The 16687-nt window shown below is 38.8% G+C and overlaps 1 protein-coding gene across 1 annotated transcript; it reads right to left on the reverse strand.

Moving 5' to 3' along the window:
• Positions 1-10696: 10696 nt before the first annotated feature.
• On the reverse strand, positions 10697-14471 carry LOC111021805 (stromal 70 kDa heat shock-related protein, chloroplastic). Its single transcript, XM_022298875.2, has 8 exons — positions 13744-14471; positions 13215-13467; positions 13013-13092; positions 12776-12918; positions 12574-12672; positions 12267-12456; positions 11462-11860; positions 10697-11362 (listed from the first exon to the last, which is right to left on the reverse strand). The coding sequence occupies exons 1-8, from the start codon at positions 14302-14304 to the stop codon at positions 10973-10975; spliced, it is 2115 nt and encodes a 704-aa protein (XP_022154567.1). The 5' UTR covers positions 14305-14471; the 3' UTR covers positions 10697-10972.
• Positions 14472-16687: the final 2216 nt, after the last annotated feature.

Genomic DNA, 16687 nt, shown 5'->3' on the forward strand with positions numbered 1-16687 from the left:
TGGAAACACATTATGTTGGGGAAATTGTGCCAAGCGCAATTCCTGACTTTTTTTGGGATTCGAGTTCTACTATTTCACTACCGCTTTTGGTTGCTGTAGGGCTAGGGTAACCTACAACCATTTGCCTATGTGTGATTACAATCCTAGAGAATATCTACCAACTCACTTGCATTGTAGGTCAGAGGGCCTATGTCTAGGACCATGTTTTATGTGCTCATGCCTAAGTCGCATCCCATATTGGTTTCCTATTATCTTACTTAAATCACCTTTCCCAAGGTTGGGCTGTGGTGTATAAATCAAGTTCCCACTGGCCAAATGGAAAAAAGATGTAAAGAGAAGTTTTTAGAAACCAACCCAAAAAAGTGTCATGCACAATTTTGGGCAAATCCCGAGCGTGTTGAAAATCAAATCATTTTGACTAAGGCATTCCACAAAAAGGTTGATAACTAATTTAGAACATAATTGAAGGTAAGTAAATGCACGAAAACATAAAAAAGTATTTTTCATTGAATTTAAATGAATAAATAAGCCGTATAATGAGTTCTAGCTTGACCCTCTTCTCTCTCGAGCGTGAGGGGAGTTAAAACTCACTAAATAACTTTAAAAGAATAGAATGAACAAAGAACGGAAGTAAGAACTTGAATTAAAAGCAATACAAAAGGTAAAAGCGTGAAAACCAAAGAAATGAACAACTAGAATATAAACATAAACCCTAAAAACATGTTCTACAACTAGAGAACATCTAAAATAAGATGAAATGAAGCTTGGAAGGGATGAATTTCTGCTGGAGGAATGGCTTCCTTTTATTGCACCATAGGTTGGTTGAAACTCCCTACCATTTTAGGTGGAAATGGGTTGAGATTCACCTAACCACCTCACTTGGACTTGGACTCACTGTTTGAGATGTGTTTGAACATGTGAGAAATGTCTTCTATGCCCCTCATTAATCAAAATGCACTTTTTGCCAAAATAGTCTTCAAAAATGCGTCAGGCCCATTTCCCTACAAAAACATATTTCTATTATTTTCTTCCAACTTTGATTACATTTTTCTCATATTTTTCCTAAAGTACAATAGTTTGACTTTTATGCATAAATGTTCTATGCATGTTTTACTTTAAGAATATGTTGTCCTGTTTGGCAAATAAGGATGGGAAAGAGGTCAAAAACGTGGTCAAACAGGGCTACCGACACATGTTTCTGTAGAAAAAAGTCAACCCTAACAGAAGGCCATATGTTCATGACTTGCAAGTTGTCCCTTCTACGTACCATCAAATGATGAAATACCCAATAGCTGATGGTGTGGGTATCATAAAAGGGGAGCAGAAAGCTTCAAGGGTTATGCCACGGCATTAAAAGGCACTCAAACCTACGCGGTAGTCCTCAGAGGTTCATCAGTCTTAGCCCCGTTGGTTAAAGAAAGCATGCATGACGAATCGACCAAAGAACCCAGGAGTTGGAGGACATCAGAGGAAGAACTCAAGTAGATACAATTGGGATCTATAGAAAAAATTGTTAACATCAAATGGGAATGCAAGCTCCTTTAAAGAGCGAGCTTGTTGATTTTTTACAAACTAATTTGAATGTATTTGCATGTTCCCATGAGGACATGTCTGGAATAGATCCAAATGTAATAGTCCATCGGCTTAATATAGACCCCGATTATAAATCGGTCGAGCAAAAGCACCGACCTGTGGACGCTACTCGGAGTACTGTAATTTCAGATAAGGTTAATAAACTCCTCAAGGCTAATTTCTTTAAAGAAGTTTACTATCCTGCGTGGCTCTCTAATGTAGTAATGGTGAAGAAATCAAATAGAAAATGGAGAATGTGTGTGGACTTCACAAATCTTAATAAAGTGTGCCCTAAGGATAGCTTCCTCTACCTAGAATTGACCAACTTGTAGATGCTATCGTAGGACACGAGTTATTAACCTTCATGGATGCATATTCAGGGTATAACTAGATAAAAATGCACGTGTCCAACCAGGAACGCACAGCATTCGTGACCGATCAGGATGCCTTTATTGTTATAAAGTAATGCCTTTCGACCTCAAAAATGAAGGAGCAATATATTAGACACTGGTGAATATGATGCTCAACAAACAGATCGGTCGGGATATGGAGGTTTACGTAGACAACATGCTGGTAAAAAGTGTCACTAATGAACAGCATGTAACAGATTTAAGAGAAGCTTTCGACGTGTTACGACACTACAAAATGAAGCTCAAACCAACCAAGTGTGTATTTGGAGTCTCTTCAGGAGAATTTCTAAGCTTTATCGTCAATCGCCAAGTCCATCCAAATGAAATCAAAGTTGTCCTAGAGATGAAATCTCCCAAAAATTTGAAGCAACTCCAATGTCTGAATGGCCGAATAGCCGTGTTAAATCGAATCGTTTCAACGTCCATAGACAAATGCCTGTCGTTCTTTAAAATTCTTAGAACGAAAGGGAAATTTGAGTGGACGGAAGAATGTGAACAAGCATTTAATAAACTGAAGGAATACCTGGGTACAGCACCTTTGCTTTCAAAGCCTGAATCGGGTGATTGCTTGTATTTATACCTTGCAGTTTCAGACTCGACGATCAATTCGATCCTTATCCGAGATAATGGAAGACGGCAAAATCCAGCGTACTACACTAGTAAATCCATGACTAGTGCAGAAACTAGATATCCAAGTATTGAAAAAGTGGCATTGGCTTTGGTCACCTCTACTCGTCGGCTGCTACCATATTTTCAAGCCATAAGATTGTTGTTTTAACGAATTTCTCTTTGCGTCAAGTTTTCCAGAAGCCAGAAACTTCAGGTAGATTGATGAAATGGTCGTTAGAATTGAGTGAGTATGACATTAGTTTTGAGCCTCGAGTGTCATTGAAGGGTTAAGCAGTTGCTAATTTTGTGGCTGAATTGACACCAAGTCAACTAACAGTTGGTTCCAAGCAACAGTGGACTTTATATGTAGATGGGTCATCTAATGAAAAAGGATACGGAGCTGGGATTCTTTTACAATCTCCAGAAGGAACACGATTCGAGTACGCATTGAGATTTAATTTTAGGACGTCCAACAATGAAGCTGAGTATGAAGCTTTGTTGGTCGAACTCCGGATGGCTCAAGGCATGGGCGTAGCTTGCTTATTGATCTTGTTAAGAAACCCTTGAGAGTTGGATCTAAGAACCTTGCTAACGAACAAGACCCATAGAACTCAATCTCAAAAACCCCGAAAACAAGTATGGAATCAACCCAAGGAAAAGTTTAAGAACGGATTACCTTGATGATCAATATCAAGAGTAGAGAAAACTCGTTTCTAAACTCGTGATTCGAATCACTCCACAAGAGGTATGATCAACACCGCTTGAACGATCCTAACATGCAAATTCTAAAAACACAAGAAATTGCACAAGAAATAGGAGATAAAGCTCTCAACCAAGCTAATGAGAAAACTCACTTTTCATTAAACTTCCAATTGTGTTTACAACAAGACATCTCAAGGCTATATATAACCATCCTAGCAAGCCATATGAAAAGTCTTAAGCAAATGAAAAGACTTGTAACTTACAAGAAATGAAAAGACTTATAAATGAAAAGATATAACTTACCAGAAATGAAAAGGCTTGCAGATGAAAAGACATAACTTCAATAAATGGAAAGACAAACAAATGAAAAGGTTAAGAACATGGAAAGCCAACCAAAATAAGTGCAATCCAGTCCATAATGAGGGATGTGAGTGTTTGACTTCGTTTTTGAATTGAATGAGTTGACTTTGACTTGTCTTGATGGAGTTGACTTTGACCTTGACCAAGTGGTCTTTGACTTGCCTTAAAAACACCTAAAAATGCATAACTTGCACCAAATTGAAGTGAATTGTTCCAACATCTTGCATATCTTCCTTTAATTCTCGTGTCGAGTTCACGAACGCTTGGACACGAAGTAGAAAGGCTTGTTGAAGTTTCCGAGCTCGTGATCTTGTAATCGGTCAATGAGGCATGACAAAGGAGGGAGCTCCTTGGTTCATATCAGATCCTCAATGATTCCCAACTCATAATTAACCAGATCACCAAGGAATTTTCAACTAAAGACGAAAAAATGGCTAAATATTTGCGAAAGGCCCGGGAAAATTTAACAAAATTTAGAGACTTTGCGATTAGACAGATATCACATTCAGAAAAATTTGAATGCTAACGTTTTAGCAAGATTGGCTTCTGCTTATGAAACCGACCTAGCCTTCAATAAATGAAGAAGAATAGTGTGAAGTCATCATGCGAGCCCGTTGCAGGATGGATCCAATAGTCGAATTTGATAAGCGCCAAGGTTGCTCGTGTTTACAAAGCTAGAGGTCCTTCTAGGATCCTTGCAAACATTCACAAAAACGACTAACTTACCGAATGATTCCAACCAAGAGTACGGTTAGAAGATGAATCACTCTTAGATCGGACTTAGAATCTACGATGGTCACTCCTAGATCCTAAGACGACTCACTCCAGAATTAGCTTGATCGAGACTAATCCAATGAATCGGTTTAACATCAAACCTAAAGCAAGATTTGAAAGAAGCAACACCAAAAGTGTTAAGGAACAAAAGTTCTTGAATTTCAATATGTTTTAATCTTAAGTTATCCATAACAAGAGCATTACAAGCCTTTAAATAGGCCAAATGGTCGTTCAACATAAGAACACCAAAAGTTTTTCAAAATACTACTTAATGCAAATTGTAGAAAATAAGACATGCAAATTAAAACTTGATTGCACATCATTCTAGACACTTAAATGCGGATCAGAAAACCTAGTCATGCTTCAAATGGTCTTATCTATGTGCTGTAGGAGGCGCTTCACATTTGGATATGGTTTGACAACTTTTGACTTCACAAACTCCAAAGAGGTGCAATCTGCAAAGACACCTGTTCACGAATCTGCACACTTTTTTTGTCCTCCGTGCCATCTCTCAAAATAGACAGCTTTTCCCGTGCCATCTTTGCTCCATTCTCTTCTTGACTCATTGAAGTAACATTATGAATAAATTCGGGCTCAAAACTCTTTGTTGGTTCTTGTGCATTAACAAGCTTTTGAAGGTGCAATGTGAAAGTCTCTTGAATCTTCCTTGCCTTTCTTGTAATAATTGCTCCTTTGATATATGTAACAACCAGAAGATAAAAGTGAACTAAATAAGCTAAGGAGACAAGCCGCGCATTATCTACTTCTATATGGGGTGTTATATAAGCGGGGATATTTGATAACTCTCCAAGAGAGAGTTATTTGTGCAAGAATTCATATAAATTAGCTAAGGATAGCATCACTAACACCCAATCTACACTGATTTTGTGCAAAGAACATTATAAATTCACTATCTTCCTTATTGTTTATGATGATGTTGAGAGTTATGAAGAACAACCTAATTTTGAATGTTTTGCTGCAGCTTTGTTGATGCTGCAGCTTTGTTGATGCTACAGCATCGAAAGCAAAACGGCAGAAAAAGACAGAGTTGACATTTTCAGCTTTTACACGAGAAATTACTGCAGTAAAATGGAAAATTACTTGATATGCTGAGCTGAGGGCCACTTTATCATTTGTGTTGCCTAAAATCAAGAGGGGTATAAAAGCTTGCTATTAGGGTTGCCTCCAACAACTCTCCAACATTCCCCATCCCATCACTCCATTCTCACTTGAAGAAAGCTCCCAAGAAACCGTTGAAGAAGACAACAAAGAGCTGCTGTTTTTCTTCCTTTTCTTCTTCTTTTGCACTCTTTAGTGCACGAGTTTTGTATTTTCTTCTTCCCTTTTTTTTGTATGACATTGAGTAGCTAAGTTTATTGCTAAAAGGCTAAAAGGCAGAAACTCGACAATAGACAAAGAAATCGGTGCAGCAATAATTCGATATTTATAACCCCCGACAAAAATTTCTTTTCCGAATTGAGTACAGGAATACTACATCAAGATAACAAAAAAAGGGGGAGGGATATTATCAGCGGCGGCCCCAGCCCCATCGCTTCTCCATTGTCAGTTGCCTCTCCAGAAAGGCAATCTTCCTTTCCCTTACACGCCACTCTTCTTCCATGGCATGTTTCTCTTCCTCCCAGTTTTCTTTCTCCTCTTTCAACGATTGACATTCAAACTCGAACTTCAAGGCCTTGATAGTCGTTTCTTGAAGTTCGCTTTCGAGGTTAGCAACTTCCCTCTCAAGTTTGGCAATTTTCCTTTCGGCCCTCCGTAGTTTGAAGTGTGAAGGAGGCGCAATGTATCAAGGTCGTCGACTAGAGGAAGGTTCCCTAGCAACCAGGGAGAGAACCGGGGGGTTTGAAGGAACAGAGGATGGGGAAGACGAAGAAGAAGAAGAGTCTCCCGAATGATCATAAGAGATATCCATGAAAGAAACGAAAGGATCGTTCACCTCCTCAGACATTTTCCCTAAATAATGAAAAGAGGCGAAGTGAAGGTTGAATGAAAAATTAAGAGAGGCGAAAACATTTAAATAGACTAATTTCGGGTTGTTGAAGCGTCGATTGAAATTAATTGATGGCATAGAAATTCGAAAGGGCACTAAACAGGTGTTAAAGGCTACTATACGTGCCTTAAATCGAAATGATGAGAGAGAGCAATAAATCAGATTGTAAATTTGATTTGATTTGAAGGAAAAAGTGTCGTCATTTATGGGCGGATACATTTCAAATATACGGTAAAAATCTACAAAAATAATTATGGACTACACAAGGTCGGAATTGACAAGGTCGGCAAATCAACAACTTCATTAGTCTCCCTAATTGCCAAATCGATAGGAGCGAGATTAATTCCTTCGGCTTCGACCTGAGATTGGAGCTCGTCATTTCTCACCACAAAATGAGCGTGCTATGTAGCAGCTTGGTCAAGTTCGGCAGTTTGATCTGTTGACTTCTTCATGGTGCGCTTTCAGTCCTAATCAAACATGGGAAACTAACTGGTCAAAGTCGACTTCCTGAGCGAAGCTCTTCAACCATTGAACCGTATAATTGAGACCGCTAATTCTAAGTCCCTCTCAAGTTCCTTAAAATCTGGAAATTGAGACATGACTTTGTAAAGAAGGTCGAAGTTACCCAGTTGAGCTTCAGCGTTGGCAAGTCTGGATTCAGCATCTACCAACATGGATACTGACGCAACAACCATCTTCTCAAATTCAGGAAATTTGGACTCAATTTCTGCCAAACTTGATTCAGATTGTCCGAGCTTAGATCTAACCTCGCCTAGTTTAAATTCAATTTGTCCGAACTTAGCTTTGACTTCGCCCAGTTCAGACTCAACTTGAGATCTTTTGTCAGTCTCAAGTCTCAAAAAGCTGTCTGATGAGGTCTTCAATTTAGCAAGGTTGTTCTTTAATTGTTTATTTAAAGATTTAACCCTAGCGACCTCAGCTATCATCTCAGAAGTTTCAGACAGCAAGCAGAGATTTTCTTCTTCCAACTTAGTTTGTTCGACTTTATACTTATTAGTTTTTATGATGCTTTTCTTTGATGCCACGAGCACTGCAAGAGTCTCTCGCTTCAGAGTCTGAATTCCTCTTTTTCCTTAACCAATATCTCCTGCTCCCTCTCGAGCTCTTCCAAAATTGAATTGTACTCTGCTAATTGAGTAGAGCATGCTTCTACTTTTTTGGTAGCATCAATGAGTTTAAGTCTGTTCTTTCTCCCGGCAATATCATGCTGAGAAAGTTCAACCCCGATGGAAGCTATTTCGCGGCATGAAAGAGCTAAGCCCTGAGATTGGCACAACATTCAGAAATTGAGTTTGAGAAATGAATGCATGAACTGGAAAAATGAAGTTGAAATGCACCTTGGCGATATATGTGGCAGCTTCCTTGAAAAGCTCGTTGATGATGAAGGGTTGATACTACGAGCATGCTTATCCAAATCTTTGGAGAAGTAAGGGCAGAGCTTGTCCAAGAGAGAGAGGACATCTTCCCCGCACAAGTTCCTCAGAAAGGGAGGAAGATTAGGTGAAAAACAAAGAGGGGAGCTAGAGACTTCGAAGGAGGTCTCCTTGACGCCTATAGGGCCAGCAGTAGAAGTCATGTTACCTTTGTCGGCCAAGGGTGAGTGGGACTAGAGCTCGTCGAGGTTTTGAAGGGATATCTCTGGACCTTTCCCTAGGGTGTCCAATTCAAACGCCAGCCCTCTTGGGAATGGAAGATCAACATCATGAATAATATGGGGAGGAGGAGTTTCCACGCGAGCATCTGGAAGTTCCCCAAGCAGGGGATCTTCAGGAATTAGAGCGTCATGAGCGTCTTAATTGTGCACCATTTTCCTCTTTAGTAGTTGAGCCCCGTCATCTTCACTCTGAGCAGAGTGTTCAACTGAAGTAGTTGGGTTGTCTACACCGAAGGCAGGAGCGTCTGCACTCCTCGTGTCGTTTTCAGCAGAAGAAGCCACTTCCTCTTAGCCCTTTCTTCGGACCGAAAGAGCCCGGTAGTGAAGGTCGCCTCTGTTTGGGCTTTGGTGGCCTAGTCTCAATTGTGGACTAGGGCTACAAGGCGTTTTTATCCCTATTGACATTTCTCTGGATGTTTCCAGGCTACAAGGAACTCGGGAGTCTTTTACCTCTCTCAACTGAACTAGTCACTCCACCTCCAAGGGGAATGTCATGGTGGAGACTATTGTTGAATCTAGAAGGTCGAGGATTTATCTCTTCTGCATTCCAGATAAAATCTTGTCAGCGGATCGACTTTCTACGACAGATCTGGTAAAAAAGAGGAAGGAGGAAATTTAACCTTAGGTAAGTTCGGCAACAAGACCACAGCTTCTCAAGTTCCTGTTGGTCAGAAGGTCGAGACTGCAACGATCCCTAGCTAACAGAACCGCACAGTCAGCCAAAATCAATCTGGTTTCTTTAGTCAGTTCTAGCGGAGGGTCGATTAGAACTACAAAATTCAAAATAGTGTTGTCAGTACAACGAGCATGTAAAACTTCAGCGACAAAGATGGGATTTAAGAGCTTACTCAGCCTATCAAACCCCATGGGAATTTCGCAGCAAGGAGCCCTTTCGTTGGTGATCATTAACTAGTTACCCGAAACATAAAACTATCTCTGTGGAGGTGGGACCATTGACAATCGAAGAAAACCCCTTCTCCATTACTGGCCCATTGACTAATTTCGCGACTCCAGGAAAACAACTTAAGTAAAATCGGACAAGGGCTTTAGAAGATTTCTTTATGGTGTGGATGGCTAGCATTTGTTCAACAAATAAAATGCAGGTCCTATCCTTATAGAGTCTCCACCACAAATACCAAAACCCCATTAAAGTACCCCAACCGTTGGGTGTTAATTGGGCAAGAGTCAAATTGACAGCATTAAGGAAAAATTGGGCAAAGGGGTGTAAGGGCAACCTACTAACCCCGTATTCAAACATTTGGGGGTAAAAACTAACACAACCCAATGGAGGTTAGGAATCCTCAATTCAACATCGTTAGGAATTGAGTATTTATACCTAAGGATTCCTAGTAACTACTCAGGGCAATTCGAGTGCGAGTAGTCGGAGCATTCACCCTATTTTCAGGTGAGTCGCTCTGGTTAAGATGACGGGATTTTTTACTTTATACTAGAGGGTTTTCTAAAGGAACTTGAGAAGACGAGGGCGTATGGGAACTTGCGTCAAACAACTTGGTCCTAGCCATCTAATGAACACAAATGCAAAAAAAAAAAAAAAAAAACAAAAACAAAAACAAAAAAAGGAGATTGAATCTGGGTATGAGTGTTACCTAGTATAGAGTAGACGAAGAAGACCAACTTCTCTAACTCGCAATAATCAGAGGAGAAATTTCTTGCCCCAAGTGTTCAATGTGATTTCCAATAAATGAAAACTTAGTGAAAATGCGCGCCAGTGAAGTATAAATACCCAATCGAAGAAAGCACCAGTTCGAAAGAGTGGGGGAAAATAAGCTCGAGTTTTTAGCGATGCAAGACGAATTGGTCACTGCTTCAAGAATTTCGAATTAAAGTCCTCGAATTTTCTTGAAGTAAGGGGCTATTGATTGACCGTTGATTACTCCGACACGTCACCAATGATTCAAATAAAAAAGAAAGATGTGTAAGGACCACATGTGAAATGACAGCAGTTTGGATGAATGCACAGAGCTTGATTAAATGATTTGGTAGCACTTCAACTTATTTCCCCCCGTATGGTTACCTGCTTTCACCGATTGAAAACCAAAAATTCAAATGGGAAACCACCCCTCATACCAATTGTTACTTTTTGATCTCCTATAAATACCCACAATGTAGAAATGAAAGGGTGTGAAATTTATTTTTTATTTGATATTTGACTCTCCAAACAAATACTGACATAACCTTCAGAGTGCTAACTCCTTTTTGTAAGTTCGGATCACGGGACACCCCAAGAATCACCCATGCATTTAACAACCTTTGCTATTCCTTCCCGCAATTGCGCACATTCCATAGATCACCAAAGGAAGGGCGGGCAAGCAGGGACTGGAGTTCGGCTCCAAACTCCATCTTCCAACCTCATGGCCTTTACAGCCGGTGTTCACTGTCTCTCTGTCTTGGTAATGTGGCACGTTGCAAACTAATTTAGTGACTCTAATAAACGAGCAAGCATTTGAGCAAAAAGTTCATTAACTTCTGGGTCTTTCTTTAACAAAAACCCTGTGGAATTGGAGTGAACAGTACATGAGTAGGAGATTCTGGACTTGTAACATGAAATTCAACCGTAAGACAAAATTTGGAAGTTACAGATGCCGCTCCAATATAGCTAATAATATCCATGTAAAGTGTTTTACTTGTACAGAGAGCACGTAATTCATCAAACTAATATCATGTGACAATGCCTACCAACAAATCCTCTGCACCAAACAAAAAGGATTGGAAATGTAACCAACCAACCAACTAGCAATACCCCAATCCGATCTGCCCCGCAAAAATGAAATGGCAATACAAATTCGTGCCCGATGAGAAGGCAAAATTTTTAACCCGGAAATCAATTTTAATCCTATCTTCTCATTTACTATCGGTAAAATCTGCATCAATAACATCGCCTTCAGGTCCTTTGCCTGATGGTTCGGATGGCCCTGATTCGCTTGGTCCGGCACCGGCACTGGCACCCGGCTGATTGTACAAGGATTGCCCCAGCTGCATCACCTCTTGGTTCAGAGCAGCCATAGCATCCTTAATGGCTTGGGTTGCCCCACCTGAAATTGCATCCTTCAATTCTCCGAGTTTCAATTCCACCTTCTCCTTCACTGGCCCGGGCACCTTGTCTCCAAGCTCCTTCAGCTGCTTCTCTGTCTGGTACACAACAGAATCAGCCTGGTTCTTCGTGTCAATAGCATCTCTCTTCTCCTTGTCCTCCTTTGCAAACTTATCCGCCTCGCTAACCATCCGTTCCACCTGTGCACACACATAGGTTCATTTGTTAACAATCAAGCAATGGCAATCAATTAATTAACAATTGTTCTCAAGCTCAGCGGAAGCAAATGCAAACTATACCTCATCACTGGGCAACGTGCTAGCACCAGTAATGGTGATATCTTGCTTCTTGCCTGTGCCTTTATCAACCGCAGTAACAGAGAGGATTCCATTGGCGTCGATGTCAAATTTGACTTCAATTTGGGGAACCCCACGTGGTGCAGGTGGGATACCATCTAGTCGGAAGCTTCCAAGTGATTTGTTGTCCCTCACAAATTCTCGCTCTCCTTGAAGAACATTAATCTCCACGCTGGTCTGTCCATCAGCGGCTGTGGAGAACACCTCTGACTTGGAGGTAGGAAGTGTAGTGTTTCTTGGGATAATTTTAGTCATAACACCACCAAGAGTCTCAAGACCCAAAGATAGTGGACTCACGTCCAATAGAACAATGTCACTAACGTCTCCAGCCAAAACACCAGCCTACAAACAAACAAATAAACAAAAAAATACCCCTTTTCAACCATAATCCAGACTTCTATATTACATATATTTTACCCAACATTCATTTAATTTAAAGATTAACACAATTCTGACGCCACGTATCTTAATTGAGTTTCCAAAATTCACTAAGTAAAAGGGTATTTCCATTTTTCAAATTCAAAAATTCAAAATAATGGATCGTTTTAATAATTTATTCAAAAATTTTAAATTTTATTTCTTAGGCTAACTAATAGGAAACAATACCTTATAGCTTCACAATATTTATTTAACAACGAAGTAATGATCATAAAATTTAGGCCATCACGAAATAAATCTCTTCGAAGAAGGTTACCACCGGAGTCGTTAACAGAGAAAGATGTTCACAATGACAAACAAATAAGCGCACCTGAACGGCAGCACCTAGAGCAACAACTTCATCAGGATTGACGGTAACATTTGGTTCCTTCCCAGTCATCTTCTTAACAAGCTCCTGAACAGCTGGAATACGTGTTGATCCACCCACAAGGATAACCTCGTCAATATCTTTAAAGGAGAGTTTTGCATCCCTCAAGGAATTTTCAACTGGAGTCTTGAGCCTGAGTGTTACCAGTTAAAACAAATATAATATATTAGAAGCTTGTGTCACTTTCCTTCTTTTTTCTTAAAAACATTTCTAAAAGATTGATCCCACCAGTCAGTAACAATTCAAGTACCTATCAAGAAGATCTGAGCACAATTCTTCAAACTTGGCCCTGGTAATAGTGGTCTCAATGTGCTTAGGGCCATCTGCCGTGGCAGTGATGAAAGGCAGACTGAAAGAGGACTAACGTTAGCAAAGTGAAACAAAAATCAAATAAAAAAAACACAGCACAATTGAGGTCAACAACAATAGACAATAGGATATATTTCATGCACCTAATGTTAGCCTGGGTCAAAGATGACAGCTCCATTTTGGCTTTCTCAGCTGTCTCAGTGAGCCGCTGAAGAGCCTGTTTATCTTTCAGCAAATCTATGCCTTCATCCCTCTTGAAATTTGCAGCGAGCCAGTCAACAATTCTCTGCAGATTGTTACATGGAGATTCAAACTTATCAACCTTTATGTATATGGAAAATAAATGTTTGGTAAAGTTATTCTTCTGAAAGCAAGCCAACCTTATCAAAGTCATCACCCCCCAAATGAGTATCTCCCGACGTAGAAAGCACTTCAAACACTCCATCACCCACCTCAAGCACTATAAACAAAAGAGATTCCAGAATTAATCGTGTGCCACATGCAATAGTATGCGACAACTAGCAACGAAAGGGCTGGTGTAATTACTGTTAGGAAGCCATAAACTTGATAGTAGACATGTACCTGAGACATCAAAAGTACCCCCACCAAGATCAAACACCAAGATGGTTTCGTTGCTCTTCTTTTCAAATCCATAAGCTAATGAAGCAGCAGTGGGTTCATTGATAATACGCAAAACTTCGAGACCAGCAATACGACCAGCATCCTTTGTGGCCGTTCTTTGAGAATCATTGAAGTAGGCAGGCACGGTCACGACAGCCTTTGTTACTTTATCATTTAGAAACTTCGAAGCATCGTCCACCAGCTTTCTTAACACCTAAACAAGTCGTCATACGCATATCCAGGAGATTAGAGAAAATGGGGCAAACGGAGAAACAAAAAGAAAGTAATATCATCATTCAGCATGCTTAAGTAACAGACTATCTTTCACATAATCCCATCTATAGAATTAAATTCGATAAGCAACTCCGGCATTTTATCAACATCTAAAGTAATTTCCATGTGATATTCTTATCATCTCACCATTCCAGCCTACCACATCATCAGAAGCCAAAATAAATTCACCATGATAAGAACAATAATCAAGCAATACCTGAGCTGAAATTTCTTCCGCGGCAAATTGCTTTCCAATCGCCGGGCATTCCAGCTTCACATTTCCATTCTCATCGCGCACTACCCTGTAGGAGACCTGCTTGGACTCCTCATCCACCTCGGACATCTTCCTACCAATAAACCTCTTCACTGAAAAGAAAGTATTCTCAGGGTTTACGACTGCCTGTCGCTTGGCAATTTGTCCCACAAGCCTGTCTCCGTTCTTTGTGTAAGCCACCACCGATGGTGTTGTCCTCTGCCCTTCAGCATTAGTAACAATAGTTGGCTTCCCACCTTCCATGGCTGCAACTGCGGAGTTGGTAGTTCCGAGGTCGATTCCCACAACTTTCTCATTGACGACCCTCAATGGCCTGACACTCGAACTCCTACGACTAATATCGCTCCTCAGCTTCAAAAATGTCGCGCTAGAAAAACCAGAAGAATTGCCAAGTTTACTGCCGAAGAACAGAGTCCGTGAAGAGACGCGGTTAGGCTTTCTCATGGAGGCCGCAGCGAAGGACGGAGCTCCGAGGCCATGGATCTGGGCAGTAGAGGAAGCCATTCACAAAGGAATAGTAGAGAAGAAGAGAAGAAAATCAGAGGGTAAATTGGAATCTAAATCGATAGCGAAAAGTTGAGAAGAATTCCCTAGAGAAAGAAGGTAATGGAAATTTGCTAGGAAATTGGGGAAGAGTTGGTGGTTGAAGGAGATAAAGAGGAGGGAGGAAACAGGAAAGGGTTTTTGAAGAAAAGGTGAGGGTTAGGTTATGACACGTGGGTTAGGGTTCTAGAATAATCTTCAGCCTTCGGCCATCTAATCTTCCGCAGTGGATTGGATGAATATAGACCCTTGGATTAATATTTTCTTCTACAAATTGGGCCAAACTTATATTGGGCCTTCTCCGTTTCGGTTCAAACTTTGGGATTTCAAATGCAAAATTAAGAGCTCGTTTGGTTGGATTTGTTTTCAGATTCACTCAATCAGTTCAGATGTATTTGACAGAATTTTTTAGATTCGTTCTTTAAAATTGTTCTTAGATACTGTAATTCAAACAGTAAAAATTTTGAAAACGACTTTTTTATATTTTCACTATTTTTATATTCAAAATTTGAAATGTTTAAGATATAGAATTACATTGAAGATATAAAAACTTTGATAAAATATATTACTGTATATTATAAAATCATTTTATACTTGTTAAAATTGAAACATGCAAAATATAATATATTCTAAATTATATAACCTTGTAAAATAATAACCATACAAAATTTATAAAAAAAAATGTTAGTAAATTACTTAATATAAGTTTACATTAAACTAAAATTTAGTTTTTAACTACTTTTTAGTTTATAAATATATTGCCAAACAAACATTGAACAATTTTTTAAATTCAGATTCAATTATCAAATCTACTACCAAACACATACCTGAAAACATTGAGAACAAATAATAAAACTTTGATTTTCATTGAATTACTTGTTTTCAAATTTCTATTTTTTGATTATCAACCAAATGCACCCTAAGAAAATTACCTCAAATGTGTAATAGCGATAGTTTCACATATGTCCATTTTTTTCTAGATTTTACCAATTTAGATTTCAATATGAATTTTAATTTTTTGTTTCAATTTTCCCTTAATGTTATCTTTTAATACATGTTCTAGTATTTTACCACGTGTCTCGCACGTTATATATTAACTTTTTCGATCCAAGCAAGCAAGTTATACAAATGTGGGAATATTTAAGGGTGGAAGAAAGAATATAGGACTTATTTTGTCGTAACTCAAAAAGTATATATAAATTACACAAATTTTTGTAGTTTTAGCGTAATTTCTCCTTGAATTCTTAAAATTAAAAGATGGTTGTTGAATGAGAAATTTCGACTAATTACTAAAGGCTACGTCACAAAATTAAAATTACATTTAAGACCAATGACAAGTTTACATATCTCCTAAATTATTTTTAAATCGACGAATCAAATTGCGTCACGTGTATCTCTTATAGTCGTCCGATGAAATTAACTAATTGGATAAAACCCATGAAGAGACTGACCCAAGCTAATGGCCCATTAAGCCCATTGCCCATAAAAGACTCACCGAAACACTATAAATAGAGGGGTCACCCCTCATTTGAAGAAAAAAGAAGAAAGAGGAAGAAGTCGGAAGAAGCTAGAAGAATTGGATTCAGAGTCAAGCGAAGCATCGAGACTTGAAGAGTACGAGACTTCAAGAACATTGCATCTGTTGGATCGGTATGACAACCCTAGAGAGGGGTGAATGGGGTTGTATGAAACTTTATAATTTTTTTAATATGGTGGGCCCAAATTAAACAAATAAGTAAATTTTTTTATGAACAAATGATTTTAACACAAAATTAAACAACAAATTAAAAATACAAACAACCTAATTAGTTTCACCACTCAAATAATTCAAATACAAATATTGTTAGCATCCATTTTTGGCAACCAAATATCCAATTTATAACCAATTTTGTCATATGACCCAACATTAGACAATAATTTCTTTTTAACAAAATTATTTTGCACACTATTTGCTTTAAGAAATTCTTCATAGGAGAATTTTTCAATTTAAAACAATTAGGTCTAGAATGACCTTTAACTCCACAAAAATGACATATAGACACAAATTTTGATTTTACAAGCATATCTATAGTCTTTTCATGTCTAGGTATAAATTTAGTACTATGCATACATTTATATTTGGCATGTACATGCTTAGGCACAAATTTAGCATTAGACATATAACTACTTCTACCACAAGCATGATTAGGCACAAAGTTTGATTTTGTATGCATATTCTATCATTTTTATGTTTATGCATAAATTTAACATTTGTATTGACATTTAAGGCATTGGATTTAAACAAGTAACAAGAATAAGTATTATTTACACACTTGCCACATGAGGAATAAATAATATTATGCAA

Source organism: Momordica charantia (assembly GCF_013281855.1).
Source record: "Momordica charantia cultivar OHB3-1 chromosome 4 unlocalized genomic scaffold, Mcharantia_2.0 BLBB01000004.1, whole genome shotgun sequence".
NCBI lineage: Eukaryota > Viridiplantae > Streptophyta > Magnoliopsida > Cucurbitales > Cucurbitaceae > Momordica > Momordica charantia.

Coding starts and splice junctions, on each gene's coding strand:
- LOC111021805 (XM_022298875.2), bottom strand. CDS start 14,304: ATGGCTTCCTCTACTGCCCAGATCCATGGCCTCGGAGCTCCGTCCTTC. Junction 13,093..13,214: donor GGGTACTTTTGATGTCTCAG/GTACATGTCTAC, acceptor TTTTGTTTATAG/TGCTTGAGGTGGGTGATGGA. Junction 12,919..13,012: donor GGGGTGATGACTTTGATAAG/GTTGGCTTGCTT, acceptor AACAATCTGCAG/AGAATTGTTGACTGGCTCGC.